Below are 19307 nucleotides of genomic sequence, written 5' to 3'. Positions count from 1 at the left end.
GGATAATATAATGCAACCGTTCGAGAATAACGAATTCATGGTTGACTAAGTATTAACGAGATGTAAACGAGAATAATTGTAATAAGCATAAAGAAGATGTTAACACACGAGTAGTAAGCTACGAGGTCATATGTATATGTAAGAAAATGCTAGATATATAAATGTATTTGTAGTCCATGCAGACGAGAGAATTTTCTCGAACGAGGATGCTCGGGACGCTTGGGCCAGCTAGGACTAGGAGTGGGGGTACCAGAGCTACCTTCTCCACGAAGGATTTTCGGGGGCTATATAAGCCAGAGTTCATCGCCCCCGCACTCACTTCAGTTTTCACTTCAGTTTTCACTTCCAGTTTTCACTACTTACTTGCAGTCTTCACTTTTAACTTATAGCTCCTTTTTTCGGTCCACACTTATAGTTTACACTTTCAGTTCTCACTTATAACTTATAGTTTCTCACTTACGGTTTTAACGCATAACTTACCACTTATAAATTATTTCAACATTTATAAATTCAGTTAGTCATTTCGATACTTATAATCTAACTTATAGTTTGGCTTCGAAAATTATTTGGACGCCAATTACTAGCTATCAGCTATTCAATATTTAAATAATTAACTTCGGGTCTTTGAGTGTCTCGACCCCGTTGGAAAGAAAAACCAGCCCAAGCCTCCCGTGCAATCTCGGAAGCAACCAGCAACTATACTAAATACTGTAAGTCACAAGTCATTTTTATCATCATTAATTTGTTGTTAAACCAGAGCTGCGGTCCTCTAATCTTCCCCCTACTTCAAAACCTTCCTCAATCCACCCTCTTACCGTACGCTTTTTGCCAGGTTATATCACTATTCTAAACGAGAAACGAACCAGCCTGGTCCCGGTTAAACTCGGTGAAAGCAGAGTGACCACAACAGGCATTACTATTACTACTTAACTTACTACGTCCTCTAGGACGTAACAAAATTGGTGTCAGAAGTGGGACTCCGAGTTCGTCTTTCGTTACAAATAGTGATAGAAAATGGCAATGGGCACCCGCGGTAAGACTAATTTGTCCGTGGAAAAAATCGGTATAATGATGGAAGAAATGAATAAAAAAGAGAAACGAATAAACGAAGAAAAGAAAGCGATGCAAATAGAAAAGGAACAGGCCGCGGAACTAATTAAACAACAAAACGAGGAACTAGAGAAATTAAAGGCGCGTCTAGAAGCTTTTGAAAAGTCCGCGAATCCCGAACCGTCGTACACTCCTCGCTCTTACATTCCCGTTTCTCGCCAAATTTCGCAACCCACAACCTTCAGTCACGCGTATTCACCTAGAGAGATAATCGAACAAGTGCCTAAGTTCGACGGAGATGGTTCTCAGACTGATACCTTTATTAAAGCTTGTCAACGGGCCGCGCAGTCATTGCAAAATTATCCGGTCGCTGAGATAATAGCCGCGTTGAGGAGTAGGTCAACCGGAATCGCAGACGATCTTTGTGCAAACGCCGAGTTCGAATCTATAGAAGTTGTTCATAAGGAAGTTAAAAATAAATTTTAACCCATGTAAATCCACATTTGAGTGTGTCGCCGAACTATCTCGTTGGGAACAGGGGCGTAATGAAAGCCTGATCCACTATAGCCTTAGAACACATCGAATGGCAGCTGATCTAAAGAATTCCCTCCGTACCAATCCCATGGAAATCGCCATCATCGCGGATGGACAAGTTAGTCAGTTAGTGATAAGTCGGTTCATAAGTGGTCTACATCCATTCGTACGGGCATGCAAAACACGACTTTCGCTAACCTAGGAGAGGCTACCGACCAAGCAGCCGAAATCGCGGGGAGTAGCAACATCGGCTTATCACTTAACCAAACTTATCAGCCGAGAGGACAACCCTCTTCTTATAGAAATAACTATCGCGAGAATACAGAAGACAGAAACAGACGCATCGACTATTATCAAAACAACAATGATCAGCCGAGACAACCGAGCGACTTTGAAAACCGGAATTCCGAACGACCTATTAACCCCAGATATAACAATAATTTTAGTCCCCGTCGCTACACTGATACCAGACAAGGCACTGATCGACAGAGCCCGAGTTACAAACCCAACGTGTATAATTCTCAAAACGCTTATCGGCAAAATAATTACCGCCTGAATAATTATCGTCCCACCATGCGTTTTGTCCCCGCGCAGAATCCACAAAAGACTGTACCGCCCCCGGAAAATTACGCTCCCGCTAGAGACCAAAACCGCGCAAAATCCAAAACCGGCAGAAGTTCGCGCGTTATCAGCGCAGGAAGCCTCAGAATCCGCCTATGTAGCTCCCGTCCGCGATTTGTCAGACGTACTTATGGAGAAAAGAAATTTTTTAGGGGAGGAACCCCCTTACCCGGCGAATTCCCAGTAAGGGTTTCAACGAAAAGACAAGGGGGTAGAGCAAAACTAGTGGCTACGTGGTTGGAAGGAGTGGGAAAAATCATCTTACCTGTAGACACTGGAGCAGACTTAAATATAATAAAATGGACGGCACTCCCCCCGAAACTGAAATTAACGGCACATTCACTCGATGCTTCTCCGGAATAGGAGGTTTACCCACGGAATTCGATTCAATAGGCATGGTAACTTTATGCGTGTACGGCAAATGTTTACCTTTTCACGTAGTACCGGCCAACATAGGTTTGCAAGCCGACGGTGTCCTGGGAGACGAATTTTTCGAAGATAAGGTCGCCCTACCTAGATACGACAACCGAACCGTAGAATTCGAAGGTGTCAACGTCCCCTTTCTTCGAATCGACCATCAGACTTCTCCCGCCGAAACAAACGTCGAATGTAAGAGTATGCGTTTTGAACCCAGAAGTTCGCCGAGGTTTAGTAAGAGGAAGAAATGCAAGCCCCGGTATATATTTCAAAGATACCATAGTAGATGTCGAAGACGGAAGATGTATGATCGAAGTTTATAACGATTTAGATAAAACCGTTCCGCGAGAAATTCCTACCGTCCTAGTCCACCCGCTAGACAATGGAAATCCTTTGGAATTGGGCGAAATAAGTGATCATGCTGCGTCAGTCGTAGACCATCACAAGCAGCCTCGTTCGAAGGGAGTTCGTTGAATATCAAAGGACAAAAGGAAAATCACCAAACAAATAAAGAATTTACGTCCGCGTCACGCATAGAATCGGCGTTCGAAGAATTGTTAGGTATTTCGTCAGACTTATTTGAAATCGACAATGTTAAAGAAGGATTAAAAATTGGGTAGAAGTAACGAAAATATTATTGAGGATGTTAACGAGAATATTATTGAGGATATTAACGAGGATATTAATGAGGATATTATGATTAAGGAAAATATAAATGTAGATGAATTAATGGGAAATGTCGAATTCGATGATGACGAGTTATTTTCGGAAGAAATTAGTAGTAAAGGAATGATGTTAGTAGAAATTTCAATGAAGGAAACGCGAAAATTAACAATTTGAATAATGTAAACGAAGAATGTAGTCAAGAATTAGAATCTATTATTAATTACGCGGAATTACAAAGAATGGAATTGGAACTAGAAATCGATAAAGAAAAGGTTAGACTTCGGAACGAGGATAATCGTAATAAAATAATGTCGTGTAGTGTGATAGATGCACCCAAAGCCGTCACTTTAACCCCTTTACTAAACACGGATAACCTGGGAGAGAAGGAAAAAATCATGCGTAGAATTAATCGCGAATAAATACTCTGAAAACTTTCACCTACCAAACGATACTCTTGGCGCGACGAACGTAACACAACATAGAATTTTAACCACAGACGAAATCCCGATACATGTAAGGCAATATCGATATCCCGAAGCTTGTAAAGACGAAATCAAGGCACAGATACAAACGATGTTAGACAATAAAATAATTGAACCCTTAAAGTCCCCATATAACAGTCCTCTTTGGATTGTGCCAAAGAAACCGGATTCGCAAGGAAATAAACGCTGGCGTGTAGTGATTGATTATCGGAAACTAAACGAAAAGACTATCGCCGACGCTTACCCTATACCGAATATAACGGACATCTCCAGATCAGTTAGGTAACGCGAAATATTTTAGCACGCTCGATCTTGCATCAGGGTTTCATCAGATAGAAATGCATCAAGCAGACGCTCATAAAACAGCTTTCTCAACTCATTCCGGTCATTACCAATTCAGGAGAATGCCATTCGGTTTAAAGAACGCTCCAGCCACCTTTCAACGAACAATGAACGAAATATTAAACGGTTTAATAGGCGAAATATTATTTGTTTACTTAGACGACATAGTGATTTACTCAAAAGACCTAGACGAACACATGCACAGAATCGACGCATTTATGAAACGCATTAAAGACGCAAACTTAAAGTTACAACCAGATAAATGTGTATTTTTGCAAAACGAGTTTCACTATTTAGGTCATGTGATAGGAAAAGACGGAGTCAAACCGAACCTCGATAAACTAAAAGCAGTACAAAATTTCCCTGTACTTAAAAATCAGAAAAATATAAGAGAATTTCTAGGTCTCATAGGCTACTATCGTAGATTTATACCAAATTTTTCGAAAATCGCCAAACTTCTTACCGACCTACTGAAACAAGATAAGGAATTTAAATGAACAAACCTACAACAACAAGCTTTCGATACCATGAAAACAGCCCTATGTACGAAACCGATACTGCAACACCCTGATTTCTCTAAAACCTTTATAATAACCACCGACGCATCGAATTACGCGATAGGAGGCGTTCTCAGCCAAGGAGAAATAGGGAAAGATTTACCCATCGCTTACACATCACGTCTGTTGAAATCCGCCGAATCTCGTTACTCCACAATAGAAAAAGAGTGTATAGCAATTTTGCACTGCGTTACACAGTTTAGACCCTATGTTTACGGACGACACTTTAAGTTCATAACCGACCACAAACCTCTCGTGTGGCTAAATTCAGTAAAAGATAAAACTTCCAGACTATGGCATTGGCACCTGAAATTAAGCGAGTACGACTACGAGATAATTCATAAACCGGGAAGGGTGAACGCGAATGCCGACGCACTCTCGCGAGACCCAATAGAATCATTAGTCCCTTGGGACACAGAAGGGAAAATTTCCAAGATCATGCACCTCTACGGCTATGATCAAGGTCAAGGACTTGGAAAGAATTCCGATGGAATTACAGATCCCCATTCAACCGACATTCCCACCACTGCGCCGTGGCATCAAACCCGTGCTACTCGGAAATAGAGAAGTTAATGTAATTGCTCCTATCCACACTCGTTCAAAACGCAACGCCCCCTCCTCTTCACCTACCGAAGAAGAACAACCATCTCGCTCTCCTCCCTCGAAAAGACCAACCACCAAAGCCGACACGTCTACAGAAGGTCCCAACACGCTTGACCTCTCTGAACATCCCCTCTCTTCTCCTGACCCATCCCCACCACAGTCGCCACTGTCTTCTAGACCTTCATCCCCCTCTTCCCTCAAGCTCCTTGGACTCCGATGAACCCGAACCACATGCAGTCCCTCGCCCCGCAGCTCTGACTTCCCTTTTTAAACTCGTTGATTCCAGAGATTGCCTAAAATTCCGGAAAGACAATTTAGTGATATTCATATCATACCAAGGCAAACCCCTTGATAAAGGCGCCTTGGAACTCCATGAAAGCAAAATGCTGCCAATATTTAAAGACATCATGCCCGAAAGAGCGAAAGTAACGAACATAACAAAAGATAAGAAGTTAATAGCACTACCGATAGCCGATCCTCCAACCAAACAGAGCATAGTCGAAGCGTTGAAATCATTACTCGACGTAGTTACCGAATTAGGATTAAGTTCAATGAGCATTTCAAAAACAAATTACATGAGTGATCTTCCATGGAGAACAGTAGAAAACAAACTTAAACAAATATTTTCGGAATCTGATTTAGCCGTAATCATTTGTAAATCATTAGTTCTTACTCCCTCTGAGGACGAAAAAAGTAGTATACTACAGGAATATCACTCATCCCCTACCGGAGGTCACAAAGGTGTGAGCAAAACCTATTGTCGTATAAGGAATTATTACTTTTGGAAGAATATGAAAGACGATGTAAGAAACTTCACAAGCAAATGTAAAACGTGCCAAATGAAAAAGATGACCTGAGTAAAACCAAAAAAGGCCAATGATACTCACCGATACTCCCGGTCGAGCTTTTGATAAAGTAGCTTTAGATATCGTGGGGCCTCTCCCCATGACCCGTAAAGGAAACTTATACATATTAACAGTGCAAGACCTATTGACTAAATTTTCTCGAGCTATACCTTTAGCGTCAATCAGCGGCGAAGCTACCGCCGAAGCTTTTTACCAAGAATACATTTGCCTTTTTGGAGCTCCTCGTGCCATAATTACAGATCAGGGTAGAAATTTCATATCTACTGGATTCAGGAAAATAGCAAAGAAATGTACCATAAAACAATTTACCACAACCGCCTATCATCCGCAATCTAACGGATCGCTTGAAAGATCTCATCAGGTTCTACTAGAATACCTAAATGCCTATGTAAATAGTAAAGGAAACGACTGGGATTCATGGTTAAACTCAGCCATGTTCTCATACAACACTAGCGTACATGAAGGAACAAAGCACACTCCGTACGAACTGGTTTTCGCTCGACTCGCCCGTTTGCCGAGCTCTTCCCCCTCCTTATAGAGGAAGACGTAGATGTAACCTACGCGCAATATTTGAATGAACTTTTTGACGAAATAGACAGACTACAAGATCTCGCTCGCAAAAATTTGGAAGAGGCAAAGGCCAAAAGCAAAACGTATTATGATAGAAGGGTTGTACCACAAAATTTAAAAGTCGGAGATGATGTCTTTCCATTGGCAGTGAAACAAGGAAAATTCGGTAATACCTACAATGGTCCTTTCAAACTATTAAAACTATTAGAAAATAACAACGCGATCATAGAGTTAAAAGAGGGAAAAACCAGAAGGGTACACGTCGACAGGTTGAAGGTTTACAAAACGTAAAATCCAGGTTACATATATACACTTTACACTCCGTCATTTCTCTCACCTGATTTAAGTATATACAAATAAAACAGAACACCCAAGAAATGGAAACCATAAAAGAAGGTTTACAACCCGAATTGAGCCGGGAAGCCGACAGAGGCCCCTTCTTCACCCCCGAGTTCTCAAGGCAACCCCTCATCGGAACCCTCCCGGTAAGGCACGTGCCAGGCCCAACAGATGCTGGACACCCGAACCTAGTCGCGAGGAAGGAGCGACGAGAGGGGCGCAGCGCTCGGACCACCCATCTCAATACGAATGGGACTACTACTCTTCCCCCTCAATGGCCGCAGGCACGTACGAATCGAAACTTTGGGAGATTCATCTAGAAAATCTCGCCAAAATAGATCAAGCTATCCTTAGAATGCTGTCAAAATACGACATTCCTGTTAACTTCGAATAAACCTAACTTCGAGACAATAATAACTTCAACGAACTAACTTAAGAGAGAAATGACTATCTACCACCCTTACATACAGATACCCACCCAAGGTTTTCCCTCTGAACATTTGCGAAATAGACGCCAGACTTTCCGCTTACGAATCGCTAATGTACACGCACATCCCCTTCTCTTCGAAAATTACTTTATAAGACACGTGATTGTAAATAGGAATGGCGCACCGCACGCTCCTGGTTCTCGCCTTCATACACTTCGCAGAAGCCTTCATCGGTTTTGATTGCGGCAGCGGCTCGCCGAATGTTACAACAGTTTCGCTCCGTGAGGTGGGCGATTGCGATATCTCACCGCGTCGCCTAAACATTACACGCACCCACATACATTTACTCAAAACTGTCGAGTACCAAGTCATCCCCTTCATCCAGTGCAAGATAGAAATGGCACGTACAGTACTCTACTGCGGCGCACATTCACACGTATCGATGGTTACAAACGGCGTAGCCGAATACCTATAGAGGTATTCATAGGAACCCACTCTTCAACAATGCCAAATCATGCATCAGACCGGTACCTTCACACTCGGAAACGAATTAACGTTATTCGGACTAAAGGTAAACAGCACCACCGCCCGCTCCGTAACCTTGACTTTTCCTTTAGGAAAAGTCAGACTACATTCAGGTAATACATACCAACTTAGCGACGGACATTGCTTGGATCTAGATAACGGCTACACATTCTGGAACTCCCCACCCTCTCGTCATTTATGCGACTTCGCAAATTACGACATCCTCATATGAAGGACCCGCTGTTAAAATCTCCGACATCAACGACTCCCGTGCACCTACAGTCTACTCGCTCACCACACGAGAAACTACCTTCGCCTTGGCCAGAATAACGGAAACCAGACTATGCGGCTTCACTCTCCTTCGCACGGAACACCCTAAACACTAATAATTGTACTGAACTCAAAAATTTCATGAAAAATTATAATTATTTTCGTTGCCCTTTTAAATATAAGATTTAACTCAATTATAATGCAAGCTATAATGCTAAACTAATTTATTTGCAGAAGCACTGAATATAGTGGCAGAACGTTTAAACAAAGTTGATAATTCAGTAAGTAATTTACAACGAAAAATGCAAAATTTAAAATCTAATAGAATAGAGAGTAAGAAGCATCCAACACGGACTTGTCCGATGAAGGTAGAATATCTGTAGAATCTTTCTTTCCTGTGGATAATAAAGCAAAAAAAAAATGGAGGTCGTAGAAGCAGCTTTGTTAAAAAAGAAAAATGCTTTAGCTTTGGTAATTGTTTTTTTATAAAATAAATATTAATAATCATTTTACCATTTATAACTTTTCAGTAGAAATAATAATATTATTTTCAACTTTATCATCATTTGTGCATCTTATAATTTATTTATAATAACATTTCCCAATCATAAAAGTCAATTATGTATCAACTTGATATCTTATTAACAATTTTATAGATCACATTTATAAAGTATTTTGGCAGCAAAAATGCACAACATAGCATTAATACAATTTTGTCAAGGCTCATTACAAATAAAGTTTTAGTTGAATATTCCTATAAGGGTCAGGGAATAAATAAAATTACGAATGAACCGAAAGTGCTTCAAAAATCTCATGATATGTAAATGTATTTATGATACGTTGCTTTTAAGTTCTAATGAATATTCTTTCAATTTCAAGTATAAAATGATAACTTAATATATGTTATTTTTAATATTGTAACAGAGGCCGTAAAACAAAAATACAATGAAAGAAAGCGTTTCTTCCTGGCTCGATTCAGCTAGAACACGACTTAGAAAAAAATCTAGAAGGCTTAAAAAATAAATTTTGTAACATAGATAAAAAAAGATGTTAACAGAAGTTGTGAATCGTATTTTATGCAATGACGTATGCAAAAAGCGTTTTTCAAAAAACAGCTGTACGTTAAAGCAGGTTTCACGCACGGATTTATGTAAAAACATTAATTAATAGCGCGAAAATTAATCATTATTTTGATTGTAACTTTTTATAAATTCCTTGTACATGAAAGTAATTTATAATATAAACGAATCCATTTGTTTTTGTTATAGTTCTTCCACAAGTAAAGGTTTCCCACCATTGGAGTTAAGCGCACTCTGTGACAGTGACACAGAATAAATATAGTTATTATTTTATTTTTTAGCTTTTTATATAAAAATAAACTCCCTGTCAAAAAAATAAATGTATTTTTATAAACAAATGTAGCTTTGTTTAAATTTATGTTGCATTATTTATTAAAAAGCAAGAAAATTCCAAAAATAATAAATTTTGTAATTTTGCTTTGTATTTAAATTTTTGAAAGATTTCAAGAAACCTTTCTACAAGGAGGAAAAGTCCGCGTTTAAAAACTTGCTAAGGATTTCTAAAAGGTTTCTGAAAGATTTTTAAAATCTTATCACCATGTTTTAAAAAAACATTTCAAAAATATTTCTAGAAATCTTTTGCAAAATATGGTGATAAGATTTTTAAAAATCTTTCAAAAACCTTTCTAGAAATCCTTAGCAAGTTTCTAAACGCAGACTTTTCCACCTTGTAAAAATATTTTTTAGAAATCGTTTTGAAAGACTTAAAGCTTTCCAAGAAATCTTTATGAATAGTCCGGTCAAAATAGCCGTGAAATCGGGTTTTTTGCCTATACGGCTAAAAAAAATATGAAAATAATAAAAAAAATGCGTACAAAACTGTGGGCAAAGAAGAAAAGTTCTCAACCACCGGAAAGGAGTGAAAAAAATTTAAAAACTACCCCGAAATACGATTTTTGGATTATATGTTGAAAATATCAAAAAAAAGTTTTAAATAAAAGTTGTAGGCATAAAATTTTAGGCCTATCTCTTTCGGACCATTTTTCTCCCTAAAACGCACTATTTCACCTTTACGACGGTTCAAAGTACTAGAAAAATGAAAATTTAATAAAAAATATAAAAATTGGACTTTTTAAATTTTTTTTTTATCTTTAAAAAATTACAAAGAACAATCGTAGGGGAAAATAATTTTTTTTTATCCCTTTTATTAAAAATCAAAGGGTGAAAACGGTTTTTGCTCGATATTTCTCTTAAAACGGGTTAGTTAAAAAAGTTTTCTTTTTCATATAAATTTTTAGTTTATTTTTTAAATTTTGGTGTTGGTTTTATATTTATAGATTTTTACCTGCAGGAAATATCCCAATTTAAAGACATGTAATTAGTCCCTTAGTCCTACGCCTTTGTAGAAAGAAACAGAAAATGAAGCTATCTTGCTCTTACTCATTGTGACGTAGGTCGCCATGGCACGCATGCGCAAACTCTTAGCTTACATGTGTGCAAGACAGATAGACAATCTATTGTTGGCTTCGTCCCAATGAAAACAGTATAACGCGATAAAACACTTTTTCTTATATATTCTCTATAGCTCGAGAGTCTCGCGTGCATCTATGACAGCATGATAGATTTTTGAAAATATCTCAAAAGTAAGCGAGATAAAGCGATTTTTTATTAATTATGTTTTATAGACAATTTTCTTTGCTACAAAAAAAGTCAAGTACTAAGATATATTATATCCCTTACTTTTCGAGATATATTAAAAAAATATGATTACTCTCTTACCTGATACTTTTTATTAGGTTTCACCACTGACAAGGACAGCGCAAGGTCTTGCCCTCTCGGATTTTGTTCAAATTTTGCAGGACGATAGATTTTGGTTCCCTTTTTACTCGTGGTAAAGTATCTCAACAAAATGCCCAATCAATTTTGAGAAAAAGAACTTTTAAAAATTCGCTTCTTCTTATCTTTATCTTATGTTTTTTTAAACATAAACTTTTATCAAGTGGCGTTGAAGCGTAAATATACCATGTTCTTGCTTCTCACTTCGACGATTAGTGTTCGATTCTTTGTAGGGAAAGTTTTTGGTGGAAAATCCGTGATGAGACATCCGGAATGTCATCTTGTAAGTTTAATTCGGTATCGGAATTTGAACTGTTGTAGAAATATTTGACCGCGTATAAAAGTATGACAAAATAGAGTGGCCAATTTATGATCAAGATATGAAAGTCTTGATCAAAAAATAAAACCTAAATAATTGTAATGATAAAATAAATTCAAGAATAAACAGGATGAATCATATTTTCGTGTCTTACGAAAATGTGCGTATATAAAACAGAAGAGTAAAGCTACAAGAAATGTTTTTCTTTTTTTTTGTCACCTTGTCATAGCGTGAGTACAAATATATGAAAAAGTGTGTGTGGCGTGCGCGCGTGTATGTGCTTAACCGCAGTGGTTCTAACCCATGTTCCGCGAAATTTTATGAAAGTACCAGTGTATATTATACCTAATTAGTAAATATATTTTGATTGAATATTTAAATAAGATTGATCTAATAGACTAAGAAAATGTGTGTAAAAGGTGAGGAATAGACATAATTGTCGTTTTTCTTTTCAGGTAATATTAAATTGTTCCTTTTTGTAAATATTGTGTATAATAAAATAAAGTTAATGTAGTAATAAATTCTTTTTCAGAACAACTACTCGTGCTATTCTTGAACATTCTTTTTGAAACACTCCTATTTTGGTCTTATATATATAATTTACTATTTGATATACCTGTAGCCCTCCTGTAACACAGTATCCTATACCACAGTTTCCTTTCAAAAAAAACTTTGCCCAACAATGTACTTCTACAGCTGCGAAGAGGCTTGCCGTCTTAAAGATAGCAGTATTGCGGAAAGTATTTCTTTTCATCTCTTAGGCCTGAAAACAAAAGTCTCATAGAACACGGTTTCACACAACACGGTATTTTCTAGGAACCTATCAACCGTGTTATAGGAGGGTTACCTACATATATTATATACCTTACCTTATAAAATTTTCTATTGTTGCTCAGCATTTAGTTATTTCAAAAATCGTATATTATAATTTGTAATGAAAACAGCTTTAAATACTAAATAATACTTTTAACGAAAATGAATTTTATGATTATAGTAATATTCTTCAATTAAGTGTAATATTAATATACACAAAAGAGCACCAAAAAATATGTAGCTTATGAGATAATAAAATGCGGTATGCAATTTGTTAAGAATTTTAATAAGATTCTTACCCTTTTTTGTAGTAGCTCTCGTGGATTGGACCTCTAGCACACACACATTTTCAAAAACCAATAATAAGATAATACTAGTCGCGAGTAATATTTAATTTTACTTAAATATATTATCTCAAAATTGATTATTATTAAATTTATACTTTTACATCATTGATCAATCTTGATTAAAAATTTCACAGATATAATACAAAAGAATTACAGACCTACCAACGAATGAAATGGCACGCTTCGTTTTCTGATCTTATTTATAAACCTATGCTTGTCCTCACTCCCTTAACCGGTTACTTTCCTTTAACAACGAATCGTTTTTAGGATATGCGAACTTTGTTCCTTATTGGATACTTATACCAACGCTAACGAAGCTCATTGGCTTAGGAACTAACACAAAGCAAACACTTCCTGATCTTCGAATACGAAACTTTTAAGAATATCAGATAAAAACAGAAAATAAACTGGAACGTTACAATAAAAATAATTTTTCGAGTAAAAAAAAATCCATGTGTATAAAAAGGACCGCTTAAATTAGGTGTATATTACGTGATAAGCTTAACTTCTGGATAAACTGTTAAATATTCACAGATAATCTATATATTACCTACTAGTTACTCGTTAAAGTGAAAATAAGATTTTTGCTGGAACAACAGCAATGTTTTTGTAATTGTAAAAATAATATAATATTATTTATTTATTTTTCGATATCTAAAAGATTAAGTTTAATACAATCAAAAAAATTAATTTATAGAATCAATCACTAATTATTTCAAAAACTATATTAAAAAAAAATCAAATTATTTAAAATATTGTTACAATTAAAGAAATGACTTTGCAAAACGTTCGATATTATTTTGCTTACTTATTAGTGCGATCCAAAAATTATTTTTTTTTTTTTTTATTAATTAACAAGATGTAAGATAGTAAAATGCAGAAGACTCTTGATTTCGCACTTTAAAAAAGCATATTCATTAATCCACATATTAGATTAGTAATTTGTACATAAACGATTTTTGAGCTTTAGCGGTAACATATATACATGTAACACTTTTGTAATAAAATCATATTTATAAGTGTAAGAGTTCGTCGCTTTTATATACCTATTATTGGTAATCGCTACTTTCTATGTTTTTTATCGAAATCTCCAGACCATTTCGGATAAGATAAAGACTGAATATTTTGATACTTCCTGACCGGAAATATTCGCAGACTCAGGAGCATTCATATTGCACAAAGCAATATTATCTGATGATGTAGTATTTCAAACACGATGAGACGCGCTCGTTTCCTTTAGGTCGCGACGCTATTTCATACGCATTCATATTCACATTCAATTGCTGCACGCATTTAATTAAGGCATTTACTCGACTCCAATAGATACTTCCAGAAATGTTCCTGCATACACATGCACACACACTCTTTATCTCTCATTTTTCTCTCATCCTTGCATATATTGTTGAAAGGGGTTCAATCTTAACAGATTAGATTTCTTAATATTCTCTTTAAACATTTTCAAAAGGGTTTTTTTGATGTAAAAGACAAAACAGGGTCTCAGATAGCAGAAAAAAATTTTACAAATTTTAAATTGCAAAAGTAACTAAATGAAAATTCAATTCAAACTATTTAAGAGTTTTGAAAAGCGTTAAGTGTAAACTACTAACTCTGATTGTGAGCACTTGGTATACTTATCGCTATTTGATATACATATCTTCTAACAGGATTGTCAAGTGGTTCCCGATTGGTCCACCGATTCTTTATATATCTTGCATAATTGTAGTAGTTCACGATAATTTTCATTATGGCTTTAAACTTAACGTATATATTTGAGCTATTGGTATACAAAAAGCGATTTGAAATTTCACATAGATATGTATTCCTTTAGCTATAGTAGTAGTGTAGTAGTCTACAATCTAAGCGGTACTTTGTGTGTGTGTCTCAGAAGCCGCCAATATCTACACATCTTATCTCGACAGGAAAAATTATATTTTTTCATTTTCTTCTTTCTTTCTTTTTTCATTATTGTGAAGTAAGCGTAACAAATCTTCTTTTTTCTTGAGTATTTTATATTAATTTTATAAAGAAAATTACTAGTATACTGTAGACTAGTATACTTTTATAAAGGATAATACTAATATAATATATTGTTAACGCTGGCTTTTGGCAATTTGTTCTTTAAGAAGTAAAATACTTTGCCTTTGTTCTGGTAGAAGCATGGCCATTTGTTCGTTTGATAAAAGTAATACTATAGATATTAATTCTGACTATAATTAGAAATAAATTGATATTTTGATACATATAGAAATATTTTTTGTTGTGTATTATTGAGAGAGTTGTCTTTTTACATACCTTTTCTTTATCCAACGCACTGTTTGGTATATTAGCTGCTGGCGACATTCCCCTCACAGGTCTAGAAGTAGGAGTACTTGTAAATGTTGTAAGAGCGGTGGTAGGAGGTACACCGTTATTCGTATTCGTAACAACCAAAGGTGGTGGTGGAACTGTAAAATCTGCTGCTATATGATGAGACGTGCTTGTTATGGTAGAAGGTTTTACGGTTACAGGAGCTGTAAGATCATCACATCTATATAAGAAAGATATTTATCTATAAAATCTTTTGCATATATTGATTTGCAATATTTATATATAAAAACTTACGAGTAGGTTTAGCGATTATTGGATCAATAGACATATGAGGATTTCTTGAATCTCTTGGATCTCTACAAAATTCATTAACTTTTAGATCACGGTAAAAGCTAAAAAAGTCATAAAAAATTAAATTAATATAATTAATAAGAATTATTAGGTAATAATTATTTGAAAACATTAACAATACCTTTCAACTCCTTCTACTACAGGAAGGTTGCTGCAAAAAATAATATATATTTGAGTATATTGTTTAATTAATACAAATGATAATTGAGTTTTGATAATATACTAACTTATCTGGTAGAGTAAAAGTAGTAGGAGATACCCTAGGGTCAGCAGTAGTAATTCTAATTGGTGGTACGGTAACCGGAGTTGTTTGGGTTTGCGGTGGTCCTCTCGAAGATTGATCTAATCTTGCTAAATGAGGATCGATCTGTGTATCCAATGTTCGAATTTTTACAACTTAGTCTAAAGATATAAATTAATTGCCTAAATTTTTTTATTCCTAGTTATACTGAATATCTTAATTAATAGTAATAATACCTGCAAAAATAGGTACAGAAGGATTGGCAACTACTAGTGTAGGTCTTGCTTCTGCCGATGGTTCTTCGATACGAAGTGGAATCTCATGTATTGCTGGCTTTTCTGAAGGTGTCAAAACGCTTAGGTTTGGATTACCTTTACGTAGCATACTAACAGCAGAATGAGAATCCACTATTCGCATTACTAACTGTGTTTGTAATAAAGCATATTTATTTCAGAGAAGATTTACTTAAAGGAAAGTACTGGGCCAACTTTGCTGAATATATCTTTTAAGTTCTCCACGGTTGCTTTGCACGAGATATTCCCGACTGTAAAAAAAGGCCCAATAAGTCTTCATATTTTATTTCTATTTAAAACTTTAAAAATTGTCAACTGAACATTAATACACGAATTTGTCTTTAATGTTAAATCAAAAAGATGCATGCATATAGAAAATTTTACATAAATTGATGAATCCTTTAATAAGAAATAAAAAATAATGTATTTATTCTTTAATAGAAAAATAAATTAAACCTATGAACACATTAAAAGATTAACACTAGAACTACCAAAAATTGTTATATTATTATTTTTACCAAACCAAATGTTAAATAAAATTTCAAGACAAAATCTTGTTAACAAATGATACAACCGGTCATTTTGACCAGTCGGTAGTTCTAGTGTTAATATATCAATTGTTCAATAAAAATTGTATAACCTCTTACCGAATACATTCCGCACTGATATATCCATGAGAGATTGATAGGAAATAGTTAAATTACTCATTTGTGTATTATTCTTTTGTCTTTTTTATTAAACAAAAAATTAAATATTACTACTAATAATAACAATGTCCTAACAAATCACTTATTCAAACTATTGTAATCTCGTCACATTGAAAAATAACTATTCATTCAGTACTGCTATTAAAGATCAGGAAACAAACCACTTTTCGTATAAATAACTTTAGTTAGCACCGGAACCTCTAGTGGGCGATAGTATGTACTAAGCACAAGGGATCCTGTAGGATGGATGCGCCATGTACGTTGCTGGGGGACCGGAACTCGATTTTGCGCGCGAATGGTTCAAACATTGAAATAATTATGAAATAATGAATTGCATCAAATACAGAAAAAAATGAACTATATTTAATGATAATTAAAAATTTATATTAAAATAGAATAGGTTACACGAAAAATTTATTATAAACTCAAGCGGTCCCCCAAAATTTTCAGCCAATGGCACATGAGCTGAATATGAATGGCGCATTCCTCCTACAGGATCCATACTAAAAGCGAGGATTTTGCAAGCTATCAAAGATGGGTACAATACTATCAAAAAATACAGTATTTTACGTACTATCATCCATTGCTTGTTCCGATGCTAAGATAATTTCTTTACATGAAAAATCGTCTTGAAATGTTCTATATATTTCCATATTCTTCGTTCAATTTATGGAATTTATTTAACTTCCTTATTGATAAGTTAGGAGTTTACCTTACTTAGCAAGCTATCCGGTCGGTAAAAGTAGACATCTGTTTTTACTTACTCAATTACATTTCAATTAGTAAAATGAAAATTTAAATATAATAAAAATACACATGTTTAATGTAATAACCTAATAATGAACACGTAAATTATATTGATTATTAAAAATATATATTTTTCAAAATGTCACGTATCTAATCATAAATTATGTAATAATGCATATTCATTATTACATTTACATCTAAACTATTGCATATATATTTTATATTATATATTTCTGTTCATACTTTAGATTTCTCCAGGACCTATTAACATAAATTATTTTTGATAAGAAACCATTAAAAAATAAAAAGAAATTTTAATGTCCTATCTTAAAACCCTTCATTATCCGACAAAATTGATAAATATTCTAATAAACAAAATGCCTAAAAAAAATATCAATAAAATATTTAATGCAAATATTTAATTAATAAGGAAGAATCTTAACACAATACGAGCGGTAGCACCACGTTGGTGTCATATGGAAATTATTAAACAACCGTCGATGGGTCGTTTCATTTAAAAGATAAACACTAATATATATAAGTATCCAACCAAATATAAATAAATAGATAAAAATAATTCGATTAGTTGTTTTTCGCGTCTAAAATTAAAATATATAAAAGCTTCGTATTGTAGAGAAGTCAGACAGGTAAAAAAATCAGAACATATTTGTTTTTATCCTGTTGAAGGTTTCGTCTTTTTATTAGGACTTCATCAGTAACTCGATCATCAATGTTTCGACTCTTTTATGAATTTCTAAAACATATATTACCGAGTTTTAACACATAAACTAGATGTAGTACCATTAAATCATGACTAATTAACAAATTCGTATGTAACGTCATAAAGTTTGATTAAAATTAAAATCAAATTCAACGTGTTTATTTAAAGTTTTTAGATAAAGAAACTATAATACAAAGATAACAATTTCAAAAAAATAGAAGAACAAGATTGATGAACCTAATGATTTTTGTCAAACATTTTTCGACAATTACTCGAGATACATATTTTGCTTTTATAAAAGCAAAAAAGCAGAAATCAACAGATTTAAAGAAAAGAAAACATATTGCGAAATATTCAAGTAAAATGGGTACCGAATTAGTCAGCATGTAGGATTTATGCAAATACGGTGAATCTCAACGAAAGAAATTCACGGAATTTTATTCTCATAAATACTCAACAAATTTATTAAATGTTCACGACTTTTAAGGTTGATAAAGTTCGTAAGCATTATGAGACGAATAAAGTTATTTTTAACTTATTGGAAGAGAGAAAAAAGCTCTAAACAAAAATGATAAAATAAGAACATCGTGCCAATAACACAGATCGATTGAAAAATCGAAGAGGACAACTGCTAGCGGAAGAAAAAGAACATAAACTTATACAAAGAAAATAACCTAAAATTGAAAGTCAGTAGCATAATTTGGTTGAAGAATATGAAACGTGCCACGGGGAAACATTCTGTTTCCTAATGAAAAAATTGATATTCATGAGGAGATAATTCGGATTTACGACGAAAATCAAAATTATATTTTAGAACGTCGTAAAGAGTTCGAATCTTATTTAGACATTAACAAAACAATTGAGATTTGTCGAAAACTATGTCATGAAGATTGCTAAGCGGACGATGACGATGAGATCCAAGATGCTGCAATGAGATTTCCAGTAGCTAACCCATTCCAAGCACTATATGATAATTCAAATTTTGAGTTTAACAATCATCTATGTTCAACAACGCTAAATAAACTTTGTGCCATTTCTAAACGGAAGAAAAATCATATGTGTAATGAACCATATTTTGACCTTATGAAAACAGCTATAAAAAAAAAACAGAAGAAGCTTTTAATGCATGTCATTCATCATCTTTAGTTGGAAAATCCCTCTCTATTACAAATATTTTTAGCGGGCCTTGTCGGATGCGGTAAAACGTTTGTGATTAGATTATTAATAGAAATTTATAATAGATATTCTAATAACGATGAATTCTGCAACTCTTATATCACTTGCGCTTCAACTGGTAAAGCGCATAAAGATGAAATCAGTATGATTGGAGCCGAAT

The 19307-nt window shown here is 34.7% G+C and overlaps 1 protein-coding gene across 1 annotated transcript; it reads right to left on the bottom strand.

Moving 5' to 3' along the window:
• Positions 1 to 13416: 13416 nt before the first annotated feature.
• Positions 13417 to 16626, bottom strand: LOC149032311 (uncharacterized). The gene is made up of 6 exons (XM_089173371.1): positions 16444 to 16626; positions 15740 to 16047; positions 15490 to 15613; positions 15384 to 15413; positions 15206 to 15303; positions 13417 to 15114 (listed from the first exon to the last, which is right to left on the bottom strand). The coding sequence occupies exons 2-6, from the start codon at positions 15918 to 15920 to the stop codon at positions 14723 to 14725; spliced, it is 825 nt and encodes a 274-aa protein (XP_089029497.1). The 5' UTR covers positions 15921 to 16047; positions 16444 to 16626; the 3' UTR covers positions 13417 to 14722.
• Positions 16627 to 19307: the final 2681 nt, after the last annotated feature.

Source organism: Polistes dominula, unplaced genomic scaffold (assembly GCF_049000335.1).
Source record: "Polistes dominula isolate Pdom_NZ unplaced genomic scaffold, Pdom_raw_medaka contig_386, whole genome shotgun sequence".
In the NCBI taxonomy this organism is placed as follows: domain Eukaryota; kingdom Metazoa; phylum Arthropoda; class Insecta; order Hymenoptera; family Vespidae; genus Polistes; species Polistes dominula.
This window is presented reverse-complemented; position numbering and strand designations above follow the sequence as displayed.

Excerpts from the sequence above, each read along its gene's own strand:
- LOC149032311 (XM_089173371.1), bottom strand. The coding sequence starts at position 15,920 with ATGCGAATAGTGGATTCTCATTCTGCTGTTAGTATGCTACGTAAAGGT. Across the intron at positions 15,414-15,489 it reads ACTTTTACTCTACCAGATAA|CAACCTTCCTGTAGTAGAAG; the intron begins GTTAGTATATTA and ends TATTTTTTGCAG. Across the intron at positions 15,115-15,205 it reads AATAATCGCTAAACCTACTC|CTCCTGTAACCGTAAAACCT; the intron begins GTAAGTTTTTAT and ends ATGATCTTACAG.